The 23,811-nt window shown below is 43.5% G+C and overlaps 1 protein-coding gene across 1 annotated transcript in view; it reads left to right on the top strand.

Moving 5' to 3' along the window:
• Positions 1-23,146: 23,146 nt before the first annotated feature.
• The window catches only part of TMEM252 (transmembrane protein 252), a 3,933-nt gene continuing 3,268 nt past the window's right edge, over positions 23,147-23,811 (top strand). Inside the window, exon 1 of the mRNA XM_003783045.3 lies at positions 23,147-23,461. Coding sequence (XP_003783093.1) covers positions 23,184-23,461 — 278 coding nt within the window. The 5' untranslated portion in view covers positions 23,147-23,183. The remainder of the gene's footprint in view (positions 23,462-23,811) is intronic.

The following is a 23,811-nucleotide window of genomic DNA, read 5'->3' as shown; positions in this document are numbered from 1 at the left end:
GCCGTGTGCTCTGGAAGGTGCCATTCACATAGAAAACAAAGTAAATTTCAATGAATCCCCAACAATTAAAAAAAAAAAAAGGCTCTGCGCCTGTAGCACAGTGGTTATGGCGCTAGCCACATACACAAAGGGTGGTGGGTTCAAATCCAGCCCAGGCCTGCCCAGGTGTTGTGGTGGGCACCTGTAGTCCCAGCCACTTGGGAGGCTAAGGCAAGAGAATCGCTTAAGCCCAAGAGTTTGAGGTTGCTGTGAGCTTGACACCATGGAATTCTACCAAGGGCGACAGAGTAAGACTCTGTCTCAAAAAAAAAAAAAAAGAAAAAAGAAAGAAAGAAAGAAGGAAAACAAAGTAAATGATTCTCCCTGTAGCTGTGCAAGGCTATGGCCTTTATTTAACCTTTCTGAACCTCAGTTTCCATGTCTGTAGATGGGGAGAATAATAATACCAAATGATTGCGGAGATTAAATGGCAATGCTTATAAAGAGCTCTGCGAAGCTGGCTAGTGGACAGCACGTGGCCAAGCAGCGGTAGCAGTGTTGGGAATGATGGCCATGGACACTGCTAGAAACCACAAATTCTCTCAAAGGAGAAATGGTCTCTGTGGTGGCTTCTAGCTCCAGTGCTAGGATCTGGAACCTGTCCCATCTAACAAAGGCAACATAAACTTTTCTCCTTTTTTAGACAGAGTCTCACTATGTCGCCCTCAGTAGAGTTCTGTACTGTCACAGCTCACAGCAACCTCAAACTCTTGGGCTTAAGTGATTCTATTGCCTCAGTCTCCTGAGTAGCTGGGACTACAGGTACCTGCCACAGCGCCCAGCTATTTTTTTCTTTTTTGTTGCAGTTGTCATTGTTGTTTAGCTGGTCCGAGCTGGGTTGGAACCTGCCAGGCTCAGCGCATGTGGCCGGCGCCGTAACCCCTGTGCTACGGGCGCGGAGGGAACTTTTCTCCTTTATTATCATGGTTCCTATTATTATTATTTTCTCCTGGGAGAACCTGATGAAAGGTTATAACTAATAACTAAATAATCTACTTATTTAGTTTTTGTCAAAGCGATACATTCATGGTTTTTTTCACTCTATAGAGAAAAATCATGTTTTCTTCACAGGGGGTCATTTTAGTATCATTTCTTGGGAATATCACGATCCAGTACCTTGCAGATATGCTTCTGCAGTCATCATCCCTGCCAGGATACACCACACTGGGGACTTTTAGGAAATAAAGATTTATCTAGTTATCAACCTGAGAAGCAAACAGATTGTTGTTGGCAAAGCTGGGCGAGGCAGCAAATCCAACTGGCTGGATGAAAATAAAATCAGAGAAGCAACAAGTTAACAGAAAAGAGGATGAAGTTCAGGGGCTTGAGAAGAAGTTCTTCTATCTTGAGTGATAGGTGTGTGCCAGCATTTTATTTCCAATCAAAAGACCACAGAGAGAATAGTAGACACGGGAAGGGGGGCACCTTCTGGTCCCTCCAGCTACACCTCCTCTTATCTCTGAGGCCTTAGCAAATCACTTACACTCTGGTGTTCTAAGTCATCATCTATGAAATGAGAGCGCTAGATTGTATCAGAAGTGTATCAAACTATTTTTAAACTGTTCTTTGTTATCCTTAATTTTATGAGACTCTTTACACGAAAATCTAATAAACATGGAGGAGCTTGGTGGAAGTTGGCCTGGTGAGTCCTGAGATTCACTATTACTAACTCTTAGTTGTGGCCACTGCAAAGGGAAATTCAGGGGACCCCAGGGGCCCCACAGAACACAGACTGAAGACCGCTGACCTGAATGAAATGCCTTCCAGCTCAAATACTAGCTTTGATCTGTTTCCTCAAAGAAATGGCCATATTTGACACTTAATTCCATAAAGTTTTAGTTTTCAAAATCCTTTATAGTCTCTTTTATCTTTCCTAGAAGATAAAAGAGTTCTGCATGGAAGCCATTATTAAGCTAACTTTGTTCATGGACAAAATTTTAATCTATTTCTCAAAAGCTTTTGACACTGGCAAGGTCAAGGCCAAATTTAAAAGCGGCAAGCCTTGCTTCTAGTACACAGAAATAAGAGACTAGTTGCTCCAACTCTTACTGCAGTAACTCATGCAGATTTTATTTGATTCATAGGGTTTTGATGTTGCTTAAGTCTAATTTTTCCACATAACTGGGTTTCTAGAGCCAGGAACCATGGGTAGTGAACCAGACATCTCAAATTTTACACGATTTTATTTATTAGCTATATGGAAGGTGCTGGAAAGCCTGAAGGGAAAGCAGATGGTTAAAAACACATATTCTGTCCTTGTGAATTTGGGATACTTCCTGTGAGAAATCATAGATTATTATTTTCTTTGTTATACTTTTAGTCAAACAGATGGCACAAGATGGAGAATGAGAATTCTAGAGTTTCCATGGCAACTGCTGGAGAGCCTTGGCCCCCTTGAGATGATGCGTACTACAGGATCTAGGGTGAAAGTGAAACGGTGGGGTTTCATTCTGCAACAGCTACTGACTTTAAACTATTCAAATGGCATTTTTTGAGCCCCCATGGCCTAAAAAGCAATCTACTTATCGGCAAAGAGAGATGGCAAAGACAACAAAGCTTTGCTTCTTCTTTATAAAAATTTACTGCCTTGAGTGAAATATGTATAGATAATAAAGGGTAGACACAAAGTTTGTGTGCAATTTAAAGTTACAACTATTTTAAATTGTACACAACCTTTAGGTCCACCCTGTATATGAATACCAAATAATATAAACCATGAACATGTAATTAATATAGGGCTTTTCTTTAACTGATGTCCAATTATATAGTGGCAAAAATATAATCCTTATAAGCTGGATGAATTAGTGGCTTCCTTATTTGTATACCATGTATCGAGCCCTGTGGCTAAGAGAGTGGGTTCTGAGCCAGCCTGCCTTTTTCCAAATCCCAGTTCTGCCATTTATTAGCAGGGTGACCCTGCATGAGTTATTTAACTCTGCTGTTTCTCAGTTTCCTCATCTATAAAAATGGGACTTAGAATGGTTTTTGACTTGCACAGATGCTAAGAGGATAACATGAATTAATGCCTGGAAGGGGCAGAACAGAGCAGGGGTTCAACACGTGCTAAGCATTAGCAAGAGCTATAAGCTATAAGCTATAAGCTCTCCGTGCAACTTCATTCTCTGCGTTTTAAAAGGAAAGACTCATCGGAACTGAAGTAGAGAAAGGGCACAGTGGTAAGATGATACTATTAACCCAGCTCTCTGACCTTTGATAAGCAGCTTAATAGCTCTAAGCCTCAGATCTGTCATTTGTAAAATAGAGAATAATGTACCCACCTGCTAGGATCACCCCGTGGAGAGGAGACTGGCCTCCTCCCCTCAAATTCAGTTGGAGTGTTGAGACTGCTGATGCCACGCAGACATCAAGAGGGTATGGAGAGCTGTATACCTTTTATGGTGGTGACAAGATGGGCTGGGGTGGGGGCCCCCTTTGCTTTAACTTCCCACTAGCACCAAAGGGGAACACACTGGTGTCTTTCATTGGCTTGCTCAGTTATGGGGCAGAAGGGCTTGGAAGCTTTCAGTGGCTAAGCATCAAAAAATGCAGGCAGATTCTTTATGACATCACTTTAGAGGGTTTCCTGTGTGACTTAAATGGGATTATACACACCCAGCCTCTAATTTAGTGACTAAGTGCTCAATAAGTGTTACCCTTTACATAAACTCTTTCCTTTAAAAAAAAAAAACTTTAAAAATTCTTCCTAAAAATGCAAAAAGCAACACCTACTTTTTCCTTGTTCTATTTGTTTATACTAGATTTAAAATAAAAAATTCAATATAATTTCTGCATAGGAATTAATGATTACCAGCCGTCCCCCAGTGAGAAGAAGGCTGTGTGCTAAGTATTCCATTTTAAATTGATTTGTCACTGGGAACACTCTTTCTCATAGAAATGATGTTATAAATAGAGTTAAGTTCCCAGAGGGACCCTCAAATTCTTTGTAATGTAACTAAAATAGTCCTAGAATAGCAAGGAACTCAGAATTCTAGAACACCACCTGGGACTCTCAGAACCCCTAACTTGGCTGGCTCAAGGTGACCCCAAGGGAGGCTGGACTCTGAGATGTTTGGAAACCTGGATAATGGCTGAGTATGAATTGAGCTAAGCATGATGTGTCCGGCAGGGGCCCCCCCAAAGTTGGGAACACCATTCCCAACAATCCCTAAATCAGACCTTAATGGAATTGTCTTGTTAGGACTTAGGTCTGTCTTGGGTCTCCACAGCCCCAGGGGTGGAGTGGGGCTTGCACTGAGGGGAAGAGATCTTCTTATTCCCAGGAAGGGGTAAGTTCAGGGGCAAATGAGCACTCCAGTGGTGAGCCTCAGCCTCAGCTGAGGGGAAAACCCAGCTTCTTGCTCTGGAACTTGCTCTTGAGCTGTGGGGTGGTCTGGAGTTGGGCAAAATTGTCTCTGGTCAGATGGAAGAGGCCAGGACCAGGTCATGAGGCAGGTCACGAGTCAACCCTACCACGTGCATTGGCCTCCTCCAGACAGAGAAGCTGCTCTAGGTGCCGTCTCTGCTCCATGCTTCCCAGAGTGGCAGCAGAGCCCAGGCTGGGGTAAGACTGGGGAAGAGACAGCAGCACGTGAAGGAAGGTGACCTTCCAAAGGAAGAGCAGCAGTCTTGGCCCAGGTGAGGTGGCACAGGCACCAAGGCAAATGTGCAGACACAGAGTGACACTGGTGGCTACTTGCGATGTGGCAGAGCCCATTCCCAGCACTTCATCAGCACATTCAAATCTCCTGGGCACCGTGACATGACGGCTCTCTTTTACAGATGGGAAAAACAGAGCACAGCGAAGCTAAATAAATTGCCCAGCAGTAGACGGCAGGTAAGTGACAGAGCCGAAGACTGAACCTGGGCAGCCTGCCTCCCCAGGCCAGGGTCTTCACCAAATGTTTTATTCTCCTTCCCAAGAAGCATTTACCAGGGACCGCCCCAGAAATACATGGAAAGGTATTAAATAATACATCAATGAGGTTAGTGAGGTGAGGCTTTTTAACATAGCAAGCTGGATGTGGATAAGGGAGACGAACAAAACCTGAAAACTCCTTCTGAAAGCTGCACATGTTTGAAGAATTTTATCTGATGTTTGAGAGTCCTATTTTGCTACAGGCACTTCTGGCTGGAATATATATCTTAATGTTTCTTTGAATGTTTCTATTTTTTATATACACTCGAGAGCATGTGTGCATGTCTAACTGATAGGGATTTTCTTTTTTAATCATCTTCTGGCTGGAATTTTTAACCAAACTCACATCGGTTGAGGATATTATATTGTGTAAAGGCATCGCCAAGAGTATTCACGGAATAATAGTTCATTATTAATGTTCCTCTGACAACACACCTCTAAGGATTTCAGATAAAGTCATTTGATGCTTATTCTTTTCAGACCATTTTCTTTACTTATTACTCATACAAACAGGCCACCACAAGCCTCATTCTATTAATATTTCATTAAATGCAATGGTGTTACTCAATCTTTCAGGAACCAGTGGTAAGCTGCCTACATGTTAGTAACCAAACGGGAATGCAACGTCCCAGGCCCTAAGTTCTGACCTTCTTTGCCTCTAAGGTTTATGCCCCCACAAGGGGATGATCTGAAGAAGGGTAGCCCTTGGAAAAGTGAAAGCTGGCATAAGCAGGGAACTTACTTCTTCCTCAGCTGGTTGTGAGGTCTATGCAAGATGATGACAACGCCTGGCACATGGTAAGCAATTGTTAATTACGACTGTTAAATAGTTAAATAGCTATGCTTAGTATTCCCTTTGGGAACAGTTGGTATCCATGGTTGTAGAGATTTTGTTTTGTTTATTGCAAAATCACAAGTGCCTCTTAGAATACCTGTTACGTAATAGTGATTTATTAACGTAGCTTTAAGCCAACTTAACCTACTCATACACCAAGGAATTTGTGGACACCAGGGCTATGCTTACCTTATTTCCTTTCCTTGATTCTATTTAAGTTTGTTTATTCCCAAGTTCTGACCTCTGTTTATCTCCAACTTTTAGCCTCCCTACTTCCTTTTGGACTTTCAAATTAATCCTGATGTCCGTGGACTGACCAAGGAACTCTGTGAGGAGTGTCAGCCTCTGGTTCTTTCCTGCTGCTTGCTTAAGACAGGAATCCTGCCCTCTCACCTTGAGAACCACCTCTACTGCCAGCCTGACTGAATCTTTCAAATATTTATCAACTCTGTAGCAGGCAATAAGCCTTTGAGAGACACGTGGTGAAGAAGGAAGACAGGCTCCCTTGCCTTTGGGGGATTGGGCTATAATCACCATGGTATCTGTTCTCTTAATTTACTAAGATCCAGAGATGGGAAGACACCACGTTAGTTTTGCCCAAAGAACGGGTTGCAGAGCCGTGAAGAGGAAGAACCCCAGCCAGACTGATGAGGCGCCCAGCCTGCTTCTTTATAACAACCTTGCCACAGCCAGGGGCCCTCTTTCTCCTTGTTTTCCAGCTGTGCCTTCCTTTTCTCATTCTGAGTTGTCCAGACTCATGTTATCACAGACCATGATAAAATTACCAGTCTTTTCAGAGGGCATGCCTCGCCTCAGATCCTACCTCTTAAGTTACTACCTCTTGAATTGCTAAAAGAAGAATGAGAATGTTCTTAGTCTCTGCCCTCTGTCATGTCCTGGGGAAATAGGAAACAGTGGTTGCTCTAAAGAACTTGGACTCAGTAGGGCAAAATTCTCCTGCTTTGGGCTAGAAGCCTATTATATTTTTTCTTCAAGATGCAAAGGGAAGAAGAAGGGAAGAAGGAAAAAGGAGCTAATGATCATTCCAGATTTACTCATGCCGAGGATCACCATGTGGCAGAATTATTTTCAGGCAGATGCCACATGTAAAATTCTTGCAATGTTATGGAATCCCTTAAAGCTTGTTAAAACCCAGATTGCTGGGCCCCACTTCCACCATTCCTGACTCAGCAGTTCTAGATGAGGCTTGAGATTTTGTTTTTTTAACAAGTTCCCAGGTGCTGGTGCTGGTGCCGCCGGTCTAAATAAATCCCGTGTCCATTGTTCCCTAAATAAATAATACTGACCTAACCATCTTTGTACACTTTTTCTTCTGGGCCCTTTTGAGCTCTTTTGCACCTTTCGTATCAGGGACTGTGCTCCTTTACTTCTCATCTTGAGGACTTAACTGATGCTTTCACCACCAAATAGGGTATCTCACACCTGAGACCCCAGGAAAGTTGCCTTTGAGTCTCTGATGGCCAACACCCATACCAGGTTTTCCCAGCAAAATTACATGGTGGGTTGTTTAAAATTAATTCCCGTGGAAACCCCATGATCACACTAAAATATAAAGGTTTACTTTGAAAACATTGATTCCATTTTGTATTTCCAGATGTTTAAAGATTTTATAAAATGTGGTCAAACTTTTATCTCATCATAGTTATAATTTCTATGAGTGAAATGTATGATCTATCAGTCTCTGGATTTTTAAAATGATACTTTATACTTAGTAAATGATTATTGAAGCAATCTCCACAATTTCACTACTTTTCTCAATTTCCTGGGAGGGTACGTGGAAGGAAGGGGGCAGGGAGGGATGTTATAACTACAGCAGAACCTCTGTAAGTTGACCACCCAAGGAACTGTAACAAATTTGCCCACAGATGGAGATGGTCGACATAAGAAACTAGGTCTACCAGACTGATATATACATGTGATGCAGGTGCGGTCTATGCAAATTGAGTCAATTTAAGGAGGTGGTCAGTGTAGCAGGGTGTCAACTATGGGGGTTCTGTTGTACTTCAAAGACCTTAAGTTCTTTATAGTAATAAACACAATATGTAAGTAACTATCAATTACTGTAAAATTGCCCCCAAACTCTACAGTTTTACATAACAGTATAAAACTAAGTACATCCTTTATCCATAAATCTACCTTTCAAAGTTCAAGGCCTCTGGTTACCTTTGCCTACCTCACCTCAGGAGGCACACAGGGATGAAATGTCATGCATTGGTATAAATAACAACACTTCATAAATAACAACACTTCATAGAGCTCACGTAGTGCTGACTGTCCCAGGGACTGCTCTGTGCCCTTGACATAGGTCAACATGTTTAATACAACACATTTGGAAGCAGTGAGTGCCACTCTTATCCTGAGGAAACTGAAGCACAGAGATGTCTGGAAATGTTACACAAGGTCACATCCTTATGATATTTTTCAACTCAAGTACTACCCTGGATATTAGGTACTGACTTTTTCTTTTGGAACCTTTTTTTAAACTTCAGTTTATTTTAAAAGGAAACTTCCTATCTCTACTGTAAGTGGAAAATCGGTATCACTTGCCATAAATAGGAGGTAGCTATGAAAATGGATACAACAAATGCCAAACAATGATATTAAATTCTAGCTTGATTTTCTTGCCTGCCAATGTCTGAGATTTGCTCTCTGTGAAGAGGAAGGGAAGCGGTGGAGGAAGACAAGTTGGGTACGGGTGTTAAAAATATATCAGAACCAAAATATAAAGATGGAGCAAAGTAAAGAAACCAAAAATAAAATAAAAAACAAAAATATGTACTGATATCAGTGTGAGACTTTCTCCATAATATAATCATAGCAAAGGAAAGCTTAATCCTAAAAATTTCCCTATTATGTGCTCTGGTTTGCACATCTGGTTGTGTCCCCTCCTTGCCCTATGTCACCTATCGGCCTTGAACTTCACTTAGTTTTCTATCTGAAAATGAGAACGTCAATGGTCACTTTGAAGGGGCAGAGAAAAGGCATGCCAGATACCCCAGCTCTGCGTTTTATATCTGGGCTCTTACGTGTTCTTATTTCATTCTAGAAGATTGACGGGGCAGAGAAAGTGGGCAGGAGGGGTATGATGGTGACGATTCATATTCAGCAGTGACAACAGTGACAAAGTAAAGATACTTGCAGTACTGTTGACACAAGGAAGCTGCTCATCTTCTGGGAGTCCTGAGAGGTGGAGAGGAAACATAGGAGACTTCCAATTGGAACATCTTACAACCGTAGGAAAACAAGGGCAGCCACAGAATCCAGTCTCTCTCCGTTCATGAGTGAGGCCACTGAGCCTTCGGGCTGCAGGAGCCGGCCTAGGGTCCATAGCAGTGAGGGGCCGCCAGACTGGGCCCCAGATGCCTTCACTCCAGGCCAGGTCCCTCCAACCACGCCAAGAGCCTTCCATCACCTCCTGAGGCCCTGGGCAACTCCAGGCGCTGAACCTTGGAAGGCATTAGCGACATGTAATCCACACTTTTTCCCATGGTCTGGGCCCCAGGAAGGTAATTTACACGATAATTATTGGCTTCAATGCTGGGCTACTAATTTGCTAAAATATTTATAGTCTTAGAAAAACTGCCTTTTCTAAGAAGAATGTGCCTTTCTTGCCAAGTCCCGATTACACCAATACTCCAAAACAAACAAACAAAAAACAAATCCTTGCAAAGAGAAAATAGTTGTACTGGGGGCTTTAGTCTGTCTCAAGGGAATTTTTATTCCAAGAGACGGCACTTGCTGGGCTGCACTGCGGAAAGATCTCCCGGCCTTTGACGCTCAGCCTCTCAGGGGAAGGGGAGGGGGAACACAGTAGCTTGAGTGACAGGTTGACAACCAATGGAGGGCCAGACAGATCAGGAATGGGCAGCCCCAGACTTCGCTCAGCCAAGGGCTGCGTGAGGTGCCAGCGGGTTGTTGCGGAAGACGGGAAGAGTCACTTAGTCCCAGTAGAAAGAACATCGTGAAGTTGTGTTAGCTACGATTAAAGTTTGGAACATTAAATCGTATGCTCATCCTCACTCCTGGAGCCTTTCCTAAAAAAGAATTTGGACTTTTGATTGGATAACCATTTTTAGTTCAGGGGTTGTAAACAAATGCCCACAAGGGCCCAGCTGGGAAGGTTGGTGAATCAGAGAGCAGCCGGGTGGGAACTGAGCGAACCAAGGGCACGTGTCCCTTTTTAAAAGGCAGCGCACGAGCAGCTCCTGCCAATTATCACCATGCAGGAACGTGGTGCGGAATTGCCAGATGGGCCGGTGCGTGATAAGCTGTTACTTACCCTCCTGCATTCATTTAGTTCTGCAAATAGTGGGCACCGCAGGGAGGCTGGAGGGCAGGGGCTGGGCAGAAGGACTTCTTCCTATTTGCTCGCTACTATCAGCATTACTCCAGCAAGTTCTCGCTTCCTGGTAGGGGCAACAGCTGATCTCAATTTTCTGCTTTCCTTCCCATATCTAGAACCGACCTTATCATGTCCTGGTGAAAGTACCAGCAGCTGCCAGAACACTCGCCTTTCTCAGAGGTTCTAGTCCCAGCTCCACACTTTCACCTCCACTGAAGGCAACTACCTCGTCCAAGAATAAGCCTGTGGCCAGTGACGGGTCAATGCAGGGAAACAAAGTTCTGATCCCCAGCTTCTGCTTGAAAGACTTCTGGAGGACCACCCAGCTCCAGAACTCTCTGCAGGATGGACTAAGGCCTCTGGGTTGCAGCCCCATGGCGGCTCAGCTTCTCCCCCACCCCCTTCTGCTGGCTTTCCTTCCTTACTGGGGTGGTGCCTGACACACTCCCAAAAAGCCTTCGCACGCAGCTCCCCACCACACAATCTGCTTCCAGGGAGGCCCATCTAAGCCCAGCCTGCTGTGATGCATAGAGCGTTGCTGTCATCCATGAAGTATATAAAGGAAGAGAAACAATGTTAAGTTCACCAAGACACATTTAACTGGAAAGAGGGAGGGCAAAGAAAAGAGAAAGGGAGAATAATTGGGGGTGTGCATCTGAAATGTGAAATTGGAAAGGAAGAGCAGGCAGGAGCAGAGCACCGAGAAGCAAAGTGGTCATTAAGAGCTTAGTGACTCCCCTGGAGCTTGCCTGGGCACCCCAGCATGTATTCTTCCCAAGACATAGCAGTCATCTTGGACTTTCCTGGCTCCCAAAGGCTTGAATGGACAGAGCAGAGGAAATATGCCAAGGACTTTATGTGAATCCAACTTCAACTTGCTGCACCAGCAGAGGTCTCCCATGGCTGAATGGGACCAGGAGTGTGTTTGCCATCTGGGTCTGGTCAGTGGCATGGGATGATAGCCAAATAGCCTGTGCTGTCTCTTTGTTGAGCTGTGCTGGGGTGACAAGTGATAGAGTTGCTGCCAGAGTCCCAGCTCACAGCAGGGTGGCCAGACTTCAGCCTGTTCTGACACCCACCCAGCCTAGCTAAGAAAGAGGACCGGGTGTAGCGGGAAGGAGGAAAGAGGCTATTCTACTGTCTATGCACTGGCTGGTGTAGAAGAGAAGGTGGATGCCGGGTGAGCTTTGGCCTTTGTGGTTTCAACAGGATGCAGTACGTGACCCTCATAGTTTGTTCCAAGACAACTCTTTCAGGAATGTTAAACTTTTCCATTAAAGTGTAACATGGGCCTTTCCCCACTGCCTCTCTCTGATCAGCACAACTTAGAATCACGTCAAAAGGGTGGGGCTGGGGAGGCAGGGGTCAACCACACTGTAATGTTTAACCATATTACCTAAAAGGAACTGGAGAAAGCTCATTTTAATCTTCAACTTCAAAGAGAGGCTAAGGCCAAAGGGATTACTGTAGTGTCTGTCTCTGGGGGGCATATCGAAGAACACATGTTGAAGCATATGAAAAATAAAAGCAATGAGGCCTCTGTTATCTGAAGCCAGCGGCCTCGCTGTCCCCTGTTTGTCAGTCTGGCATTGGTCTAGGAGCCAAAGAGACAGCCAAATAACAGAGAAGGATAAGAAAGGCTTCCACTGCTTTAGGTGTCTCTGAGTCACATCTCTGAGTGGCTTTCCTGATTGATGGAGATACAGAGAAGGGCTCACCACGGCCACCTGGCTCCACAGTCTGTGTTCTCAACCTCTACAGTATGTTGCCAACCTCCCTGCTCTAAAATCCTGAGCAAGTGACTTAACCTCTTTGTGTCTCTATTTCCTCATTTAAAAAAATGAGAGTAACAATAACACTTACTTCAGATGATAGATTAAATGCATTAACACATTTGTTTAGCACCTAGAACAGTGCCTGACATATAGCAAGTATTTTATTACACCCCCCACTTATAATGAGAAAGTATCACTCTGTTGCCCCAGACTAGAGTGCCATAGTGTCAGCTTAGCTCACAGCAACCTCAAACTCTTGGGCTGAAGTGATTTCCTGCCTCAGCCTCCTGAGTAGCTGGGACTACTTAGCACCCCTAATGCCCCGCTATTTTTCCTATTTTTAGTAGAGACAGGGTCTTGCTGTTAGTTAGGCTGGTCTTAAACTCCTGACCTTAGCCTCCCAGTGTGCTAGGATTGTAGGTGTGAACCATCTCACCCCACTCCTGTTAGTATACTTTTTTAAAAAAAATCTGTGAATTAATATGTATGAAGAGATAATTTATATCTAAATCTCATTTTCTCATTCCAAGAAATATTTTTAATGAATTATTTAATTTCTTCCTATGCTAAAAATCAGTGACTCACATTAATTAGACAAGACATATTGAAAATAGAGAAAGAAAAATTTTGAAAAGAACCAGGATTTAGTTTTCTGGTTTTGTGGGTAGAAAATGAGACTCATCTGTTCCTGAGGCTCTCATTTATATTTATAATTTTTTTTTTAAATCCTGGACTTGTTCTATATTTTGGAAAAGGTTAAGTAGTATAGGTACTAGTTCCTCTTTAAAGGTTTGGTAGAATTCTGATGTGAAGCCATCTGGTCCCGGGCTTTTCTTTTTAGGGAGATTTTGTATAGTTGGTGCTATTTCAGAACTTGATATAGGCCTATTCAACATTGCCACTTGGTTCTGGCTAAGTCTTGGAAGGTGGCATGCTTCCAAGTATTGGTCGATTTCCTTCAGATTTTCGTATTTCTGGGAATAAAGTTTCTTATAATATTCATTAAGGATTTTTTGAATTTCTGAGGGGTCTGTTGTTATTTCATCTTTACCATTTCTGATTGATGAAATTAGAGATTTTATTGTTTTTTTTCTTGGTTAGGTTGGCCAAAGGTTTATCTATCTTATTGATCTTTTCAAAAAACCAACTTTTTGATTTATTGATTGGCCTGGGTGAAAATTTTATGAGGAGGACCCCCTGGGCAATTGAAGCAACATCAAAAATACACTACTGGGACCTCATCAAATTAAAAAGCTTCTGCACAGCCAAGAACACAGTAAGTAAAGCAAGCAGACAGTCCTCAGAATGGGAGAAGATATTTGCTGGTTATGTCTCCAACAAAGGTTTAATAACTAGAATCCACAGAGAACTCAAGTGTATTAGTAAGAAGAGAACAAGTGACCCCATCTCAGGGTGGGCAAGAGAATTGAAGAGAAACTTCTCTGAAGAAGATAGGCACATGGCCTACAGATATATGAAAAGATGCTCACCATCCTTAATCAGAGAAATGCAAATCAAAACTACTTTGAGATATCATCTAACACTAGCAAGGTTAGCCCATATCACAAAATCCCAAAATCACAGATGCTGGCAGGGTTGTGGAGAAAAGGGATCACTTCTACACTGCTGATGGGATTGCAAAGTAATACATTCCTTTTGGAAAGACATCTGGAGAACACTTAGAGAACTAAAAATAGACCTGCCATTTGATCTTATAATTCCTCTACTAGGTATATATCCAGAAGACCAAAAATCACACTACAACAAAGATATTTGTATCAGAATGTTCATTGCAGAATGTTCAATTCATAATAGCCAGGTCATGGAAGAAGCCCAAGTGCCCATCAATCCACGAATGGATCCATAAATTCTGGTATATGTACACCATGGAATACTATGCAGCCATAAAGAAATATGGAGACTTTGCCTCCCTCATGGATGGAGCTGGAAAATATTCTTCTTAGCAAAGTATCTCAAGAATGGAAGAAAAAGTATCCAATGTACTCAGCCCTACTATGAAACTAATTTATACCTTTCATAGGAAAGCTGTAACCCAATTTTAGCCCAGGAATATGAGGAGGGGGAGGGAGAAGGAAGGGTGGGTGGAGGGAGGGTGATTGGCGGGATCATGCCTATGGTTCATCCTATAAGGGTACATGTGAATCTCTCTAAATGTAGAATATAAATGTCTTAACACAATAACTAAGAAAAAGACATGAAGGCTATATTAACCCATTGGATGAAAGTATTTCAAATTGTATATAGAAACAGTACACTGCACCCCATGATAGTATTAATGTACACAGCTATGATTTAATAAAGAAATAAATAAATAAATTATTGTTAAGCTATAAAAAAAATACTGGGCTTGATGATAAATCTTCTATGTAGATATAACATTGTATTTTGTCAGCTCAGCACCTGTAGCTCAGCAGCTAGGGCGCCGGCCACCGACACCGGAGCTGGTGGGTTTGAACCCAGCCCGGGCCTGCCAAACAACAATGACAACTACAACCAAAAAATAGGGGCATTGTGGCGGGCATATGTAGTCCCAACTACTTGGGAGGCTGAGGCAAGAGAATCACTTAAGCCCAAGAGTTTGAGGTTGCTGTGAGCTGTGACACCATGGCACTCTACCAAGGGCGACATAGTGAGACTCTGTCTCAAAAGAAAAAAAAATGTGTTTTGTTTTCTTATTTTGATTTCCAGCACTTGTTCAAGGGTAGCAAACTATTCATCCCAATACACTTTTAAAGATTTCTAACCATCTACTGTCACAGTCCCATGGTAGTTTACAGTTACTCTTATGGTGAATTCATGACATAATCACACTCTTGGCTGGGAGGAGATGGAACTTCAGTCCTTCGGCATAAACAGAGAATGACTCATCCTTCTGAGGCAGTAAATAGCAACTTGGGTACATCAACACCATCTTTATATTTCTTAGTACACCTTTAACTGAGAAACACATCCCCTAAGAAAGAATGTTCTACATATCGTGATAATGTGCTGAAGGAAACGTTGTGTTCCAGACATAGGTTCCTGTTTCTAGAGCTCTAATAAGAGGCAGGAAAAATCTCAGCCTTCATTTTTCCCAATTCAACTAAAGATTCTGCTTCTATAATAGCAGCAAAAAAAAATTTAGGAGGGGGAATCAAATCAAGACAGAATTGAACACATTTAGTCTTCTCCACTTTCGAAATCCACCTTGCTCCCTGTCTCCCCTTTCTGCCCCCACGTCAAGTCTTTACTTTGCTCTCACTTATTTAACTGAAAAATGAAATCAGATTGAATCAGGAAGACTCACAGAGCTACTACATACCAAACCTCTCCCGTTTTCTTTAAGGATCTATAAAGCTTGACATTTTCTCTATCCTCAAGGACCTTATTATTCAGTGTAGAAGAAATTAGTAATTATACTCCAGTATGATGAACAATGAATTTTCATTCAAAGCATGTAAGCATTAAAAATAAGGTTTTCCTAAAGCACATGTTCTTCTAGTGAAAAAGCAAAATACAAAATTACATATACGACATGATCCTCATGGTGGAAACTGTGTTCACTCACATCCTCATACGCTTGGAAAAACTTGGGAGATCTGATTGGCAGGCTGCGCGCACCTGCCTACTCTCCTGTTCTCTCCAAATTCCACTGAAATCCCAAAGGAGAAAAGTTACAAAGATCAGAAATTTTGAAGATTGCCCAGAGTACAGGACAAAGGTAGGATTGGACTGACAGAGAAATCAGTAATTAAAAATTGGGCAGAATATCCAAGAAACATAGAAGGAAATTAGACACAGTGCTAAGAGATCTCCAGAAGCTCCTGAATCCAACTAAGGAGTGTATAAGGAAGGGGACAGAGGAAATAGGTGAACATGTTAAAAAGTCAGTGCTGAAAAACATAAACTCATGAGTTTTTATCAATTTTATTTGTTTCAATTCGTTTCTGCCTTGGAAACTTTATGCTTATTTGTTCCAAGTCAGGCTAGGGCAGTAATTCTCAGGCAGGTGCTATTTTGATCCCTAGCACAATGTCTGGAGACATTTTTGATGGCAATGACTGGGCATCTCGTGGGTAGAGGCTGGGGTTACTACTAATGCAGAGAAGACCCCCACAACAAAGGATCATCTGACTCAAAATTTCAACAGTGCTGTGGTTTCAAAACCCTGGGCTGTTTATATTTACTTGTTAACCTGCATTGGGCAGCTAATAGTTCAGTAAAAATTTCATCTGAGTTCTTCTCTCCAGCTTATTTGATATACACGCCTCTTCTTCTGGGGCCCTCCACAGGCAACCAGAGCTTGTGTCCCTATTCCCTTGAAGGATCTTGTCTTTCCTTAGATTTCAGGCTATTCAGTTGCGCTGTAACATCAACTGTTGGATGGATTCAAGACAAGTTACAATTTAGTAGATTATCAGTCATTTTCATGTTAGAATGAATGAGACCAATGTTCTTTGTAGCTTTTTATATCCAAGGCAGAGTATAACATCCTTGGTATTATTTCTTTATGGGTAAACTTTGGTTATTTTTTTCAAATTCTAGGGATTCTAAGGTTTTCACCTCTACTTAAATCAATTTTTATCATTTATAATTTCCTTAAAAAATTCCATATACAGGCCCAGCCCAGTGCCTGTAGCTCAGTGGCTAGGGCACCAGCCACATACACCAGGGCTGGTAGGTTCAAACCCAGCCTGGGCCTGCCAAGCAACAATGACAACTATAACCAAAAAATAGCCAGGCATTGTGGTAGGAGCCTGTAGTCCCAGCTACTTGGGAGCTTGAGGCAAGAGAATCACTTAAGCCCAAGAGTTTGAGGTTGCTGTGAGCTGTGATGTCACTGCACTCTACAGAGGGTGACATAGTAAGTCTTTGTCTCAACAAAAAAATTCCATTTTGCTGGCATTCGTTCTTTCTCTGGGATGCCACATGATTCTCTCACTCCTCTTTTTCCCCTACATTTTCTCTCTCACTGCCTGCTTTCTGCTCTCATCTCTCTCTCTCTTTCTCATCTCCTTCCCCCACTCTTCCCTTTTTCTATTATAAAATAAACCCATACTTTTATATTCTAAAAAAATTCCATTTAATTACCTATTAATTTTATTGACATAATAAGAAGCATTTACTTGTAATACTATATGTTGTATTCACTTACACTTTTTAAAGTCTCTAGGCATAGTACATTTTAATAGTAATTTTTAACATTGCTATTGTGTCCCCAGCCCCAAGATGTAGGATCAGAGGTGGACCAGGACAGCAGAGGAGCCCCTGCTCCTACCACCCAGCAAGCACCAGTTGTAAGCAACATTGCTGAGGGAATGGCCAAGGCCTCTTGTGAGGTACATTAAGAAAACCCTCCAGCAATCCAACCCTGACCCCAAGCACCAGTTAACAACACAAGAGGAATTTGAAGCCAGTTGTGCACCAAAAGGAACCATAATGACAGTGAAAGCCAAACTCAGCCCAAATTTTGATTAGATTCACTCACCCCCCTATGCTGATAGGTGAGCAGTGGAGGACTTGTACCCATTTCAGGGTATGACATACGTAGTACTTATCTCAGTATCTACCATTCTACTCACTGTACTTTGTAGGAGACTGAGCACCAGGTTATAGAAGCGGCCACTGGTTCTTGAGGGAGGTGCTGGGAGCAGGACAATCTCCTGGCCAGCATGGAGATGTTTTGCAGCCTGGAGACAAGCCTCAAGCAACTAAGTGCTCTAACAAGATAAGATCAGTCGCTCATTAGTAAGCAGGTATTGTACCTTGAACATTTGGGGTACATCAGGGTGGGAGTCAAGCCCATGAGGAATGAGCACGTTGTGATCATTAAGCACGTAGTCCTTGTAGGTGGGCCCCCCCACACCTGTTGTATACCATCTCAATAAAGGCCATGCAGAGGTTACTCGGGGCTTCCCTGCACCTGCGGGAAGTCCACCTCTTGCAAGCTTGTCCTTCTAATCCGTGTCCCAGCTGTTTCCTTCACATGGTGATGGGGTGCCATAGTGGCACCGACAAGTTGACGAGGTGGCATTGTGCCACCGATAGTACTTAGCATTCAATAAACAATTACAAGAAATTAAAAAGCAGGGGAAGAAAAGGTCTCAGACCCAGTGGTTTTGCGAGCAAACTCTACTGAATCTTTGAAGAACATGTCATTTTGCTATTATTTCAGAACATTAAAAACTATGAGGTGAGGGCAGGGGAAATGGAAGATCAATATTAAAGATCAAAATTTCAGGAAGTGGGGCACAGAACCTGTTTTGTATTTACACGCCCCTGCCTATCACACCAGTCTGTGTAAACCAGACACTCAAAATCTGCCCCGCCTGAGGCTTCTGCTGTGATCCAAAGCGGCCACTGACGTGTGGTCTTCTTTCCGTTTTCCACGGATCCCCAAAGAAATCAAACTTGTTCTAGATCATTTGTGGGTGAAATTGGAAGCTGAGCACTCTCTAGAACAGAATTCGTCTTCTGCTTTGGTCCCCAAGTCTAACCCAATTTCCTCACCGAAATTTCATTTCCAAAAACAAGAAGCCGACTTGATATTTTTTAAACCTTGTTAGAAAACATAATTTGCCTTGATTATTAAGCTTTTCCTCCCCTCCACCAAATTTTGCACTTTGGTCAAGTGTCCCGCGGGCCCACCCGGTTCTGGTCCTGTGCTGAGTCCTCCTTCCTGGAGACTTCCTAGGTTCAGCCCCAGGGGAGTGGGGGCCTCACACGCTGTTCTCTTTACCTTACTGTGCTGTGTGTTTTCTGGGAAGCTATTTGTCCTTTGCCAACCTAAAAAATGTTTTCATATAAATCTTCTGAGTGAGGCAAAGAGGAGGTGGGGGGAAGGCTTACAAAGCAAAGAAAACAGGGAGAAGGAGCAGGAAGTGCCAGTGCTCAGTGAACCCTCAAGTGTGAAAGGCTAATCCAGAAATCACTCAGTAATCACCAGCATGACATCAGACACATCTGCTCACCTTCCCTGCCTCCCACAAAGCCCCATTTCCAAACCAAAGTGACCTTCTGGTATCTGGCCGCTGAGCCTCATGTCCTGGCCCCGTGGCCCTCCTGGGCAATGGCTTCTACACACCATTAGCTTCTTTCCAAAGTCCCCATCGACTTCTCATTCAGAGCAATACGCTTTTCCTGTTTTCAAGAGCAGGGTCCTGGCCCATGTGCCCAGTAAACAGAAAGTGCACAGGACTGGACCGGGAGATGTTCCAAGGTGTTCACGCGCTGCAGGAGGGAGTTTGAGGAAAGGGCGAGGCTCCTGGGGCGCTGACGTGAACGGGAAGGCAGAACCGTGCTCGGAACACGTCTCATGGGTCTGTCAGGCTCAAAGGGACAGAGTGTTGAAAGCGTGATTATGGTTTTAGATAGGTTGGCTGTCAACCTAGTAATAAGTTACTGACAAGCCAGACACTTTTGCTGATTGGTGAATTTTGAAGAAGAAGAATAAACAAATAGGCTGGTTTGAAAATAAGGCATCATTTCCTCAGTGGGTCTCTTAAGAAGGGGAGGGAACAGGGATAAGGAGGGCTTGGTCCTGCATCTATTGGGTTCTAAAATTTTGCTCTTTTAGACAGGTGAGCTGTACTCCTGAGTATCAGTGCCATGATGTCTGTTTGAACTCAGATGATTCATCAATCTTTCTTGGCCCTTACTCTCATAATCAGTGCAGAGTATTTCCAGGTTGGGCAAGAACAGGAAAGCTGGCTGGTATTGCCCCCAGAGGGCCCCACTTACCTAGAAGTTACCTTCTTGGTGTTTGCTACTTTGTTGAATTCTTTTCTTTAAAAAAAAATTTTTTTTGGTGGGGGGGCACTGCCGTAGCTCACATCTATAATCCTAGCACTCTGGGAGGCCAAGGCAGGTGGATTGCTTGAGCTTAGGAGTTCAAGACCAGCTTGAGCAAGAGCAAGACCCTGTCTCTAGAAACTAGCCAAGCATTGTGGCAGGTGCCAGCCGTCCCAGCTACTCGGGAGGCTGAGACAAAGGATCGCTTGAGCCCAAGAGTTTGAGGTTGCTGTGAGCTATGATGCTACAGCACTCTACTGAGGGTGACCCTCTGTTTCAAAAAAATAAATAAAAACATACAAACAAATAAATAAATAAATGGTTTTTTGATTCCTGATTAATATGAGGGTCCACGTGATTAGGTGACGTTATTTGTATTTGTAAGGTAAAGTCCTATTTGCAGTTGAGTCCTTTACCCAGGCAGTGTGCCATAACCCCCTACATTGTACCTGGTAGGTGGGAGCTTACCAGACTCCCTCTCCCCCAAGAAGTTATCTACTGGATTCCTTTTATTTTTCTCTAGCCCTGAAAATGTGGCCTACTTTTCTCTTCTGTTATTACAACTGCTGTTCAGCTTGGGCTCCTTCTACCCCTTTAGTATGGCTGAAGAATAAGGTTCTTCCCCTCGATGTTTCTGATATTTCATTACCACTGATGGTTGTGGGGAAAGAGGATACATGGTAACACAAATAATAGGGAAATCACAAATAATGAGAATTTTTTAAAAAGTCATTGATTTGGGCAAATTATTTAGTAACATAGATTTAAATATAATAAACACAAACTTACAAAACCAACGTCAACTTCACTAATATTTCCTAATTATTATGAAGGAGGTATGTGCTTCCCTGTGATAGTTCATATTTCTGTATTTTTTCCCCCTTTTCCATCTATTTCCCTTATATACTACACATTCTTCTACAGCTTCACCCTTGATGCCACGTCTCACTCCAAGGAAGCTCCTAAAATGCCCCGAGACCAGGAACTTGTTCTTTATTTTATATGCATTTTATGTAAAGGAATTGAGGTTTTCTATCCTTCTGCCACTTCCTGGATTTTGCTCTTTCCTATCCAGTCACCAAAAAATACCACCGTGACTACCACCACCACCACCAAAACTCTGCTCCAGAATGACAGGAGTCTCCCCAAAGAGTATCAGAAGGAAGAACCTGCTTTGGAAACAGTGAGGCCCCTGGTTATAGGGTCCTTCACTGCTACAGACAGGAGGGAAAGTATAGAGACACTTATTGGCTCACGTGCTGATGTGATCACAGGAACGAGGCCCGATCTGTCATAATCTGCAGCCGAATTTATTCCCACATTTTTGCCTAAAAAAAGAAGCCCCACCCTCTGGACGGGCAGTTCTCACTGAAGGCACTGTCCCTCCTTAATCTGATTTTAATGGTGACTCTGTCATCTACCTATTAGTGGGACTCAGTTCCTGGTACTGGCCTTTCAGCTTGAGTCTTTCACAGCTGTCTGGAATTACTTCAGGAATGACAGTGGCAACATCAGTGAGAACGATTATCGCTAACTTCCATAGGCCACTCTCTCTGTGCTAGGAGCTGTGATAGCCACTTAATCTGGACAGTCTCCTCTGATGTCCAAGTCCTAAAAAACTGTTTTAGTAATCTATTTCTGTCTTAACACACTGTCACAAGACTTAGTAGCTTGAAACAATGCATGTTTCTCATCATCCGGTTTCTGTGGGTTGGGAATGTGGGCGTGACTTGACTCACCCCATACTGCAGGGTCTGTCATTCAAGGTGCTCCTCAAAGCTCACCTAGGCGAGGATTGATTCCAAGGTCACACAGTCCCAGGGTGCAGTTCCTCGTGGGCCGATGGACTAAGGGCCTCAGTTCTGTACTGACTGTTAACCAGAACCTGTCCCCAGTTCCTCGACACTGGGGCCTCCCCAATATGGCGGCTTCCTTTTTCAAAGGGCAGCAGCCAGGAGGGCAACAGAGAGATCCTGCGAGCCACACAGAAGTCACGTTCTTTTGTAACCAAATCATGAAAGTGACTTCCCATCACCTTTACCATATTCTACTGGCTAGAATCAAGTCACTAGGTCCAGCTTGCACTCAAGGGAAGGGGACAGCTTACACAAGGACACAAACACTGGGAAGTGGAGGTCATCAGGGACCATCTTGGAAACCTGCCTACCTCAAGGGAAACTGGAAAAGGAAGAAGACAGAATTGTTTTAAGATTACAAAGATAATACCTGGAGTAGAAGGGGGAAGTAGTCCAGGGTTGGGATTGAAGCTAATAAAGGTAGGAGTAAAGGGAAGGGACAGCCTTGTATCATTTTCAACCCACAGTGTCTTCCTCTCTCTCTCTCCCAGCCCTGACAGGGAGATAGAGCTAAGGAGGTGATGGGTATGAGGCCAGAGGGGAAAGAGCGAACTGCAGGAGAACGCACTGCTTTCCCCACCAGGAAAGTAAGTGGAAAATAATGGTATTGAAAGAGTGGGGAGAGGACTGGTACAAAGGAACGGAAGGTCATCTCTCTGGGCAAGCATGACCAAGAAAGAGTTCCTCTGGGAAAGAGACTTTTGGCCGGGACATGTCAAACCATCAGATAAAAAAAAAAAAAAAAAAAAGGCAGGGATCAGGGGATAAACTAGATCTGGAATAAAGTGTCTATAACCAAAGACCATCAAGATGAAAGAAGCAATTCCTGAGAGAATACAAAGGCTGTGCTGTATAGAACAAAGGTGTGGGGAGAGGACAGGGAACATTTTGTAGCAGCATCTACTAAAACAAATTTCAGCGAATGGGCATTTTACGAGAGGGAAAAGATTGCAGCATTTCAGAGCCCAGGAAACCCCCAGGGCTTTGCTTTGACCACCCTTCTCTCCAACATCCTGCCTCCCCTCCTGCTGAAGCTCACCATCCCGTCAACAGAGCAGGAGCCAGCCAGTTTACATTTTAAACTTTTGTCTTGGGACGTTTCCGATATCATCATGTGGGTGCACTAAAGCAAGATTCGTTGAGGGAGTCAAGACATGTTAAGAACCTTGAAGAAATGCCTTTTTAGTACAAAGGAAGAAAGAAGGATGCAGGAAAGGATTCCTTACTAAACCACGGAGAAGGTGGTTCTTCAAAGAATGCTAATTTGCCTAGTTTTTAGTAGAAAATTACCCTCTGTGGGTCATTAAGAGGCCAGTGCCCTTTAAAGAATGAGGGACATATGCTCAAATGACTGGAAACAGTCAAGTGTCATACCCAGCCTTGGAGACGTCACTCTGCCCGCAATACACAATGCTATGTTGTTAGGCCAGTCCTCCAAGGATATTACGGGTACTTTCAGTGGTTAATGAATAGCTCCTAAGTGCCTGCTTCATTTAATTGTCCAAAGACCAGCCAGGCCCAGAGCATATGAAGCCGCAAGCTAGCTAATGAGCTCATTCTCCTGGAGCACAGCGGCAGGGTCAGGGCGCTGAGTTCCTCAGGAGCGAGGATGCAGATCAAAATTGACCTCATTATCTGCGCTCTTTCCCTTCTGATGGGTTTCCTGATGGTCTGCCTGGGAGCCGTCTTCATTTCCTCTGTCTCCATTCTGAACTATCAGGAGAAGCTCATCCCAGCCTACATGCTTCTGTCTGTGGGGTTTGTGATCCTTCTGAGTGGAGTTGTCTGGAGCACCTACTGCCAGGCGAGGGAAAGCAAAAAGGTGTTCAGTCACGTGCTGGGACAACACCTTGCCCGTGGGGCCCCAACCCTGGCCACGGTGGACAGGTATGTGTGACAGCCAGAGGGCCTGAGAAGGGCTGGGCTGGGCTGAATTGTGTGGCCTGGAGCCTGGAATAATGGCTAATCCTACTGTGGAGTGACCTATGTCTCCCATGGACTGTAGGAAGCATAATGGTTGGGGAATTATTCTGGGGTCAGTCATTAGGAAGAATGGGGCCATCTTTGGGGAAATCATGATGGAAGGGGAATTTATTTCAGAGAAACACTACCACTGTCCCCCCAGTGAAAACCCACCTTAGCCAGTTTAAAACTCTTCGGTTCTTTTTATCTTGTTAGTTAGAGGCAGATGATGGTTAGTTCCTCCCCATAATCTGGCTCCCAGGTTTTTTTTTTTT

This window comes from Otolemur garnettii, unplaced genomic scaffold (assembly GCF_000181295.1).
Source record: "Otolemur garnettii isolate 467f Iridium unplaced genomic scaffold, OtoGar3 scaffold00006, whole genome shotgun sequence".
In the NCBI taxonomy this organism is placed as follows: Eukaryota; Metazoa; Chordata; class Mammalia; order Primates; family Galagidae; genus Otolemur; species Otolemur garnettii.
Note: the sequence above shows the minus strand (reverse complement) of the source record. Positions and strands in the feature narration are given on the sequence as shown.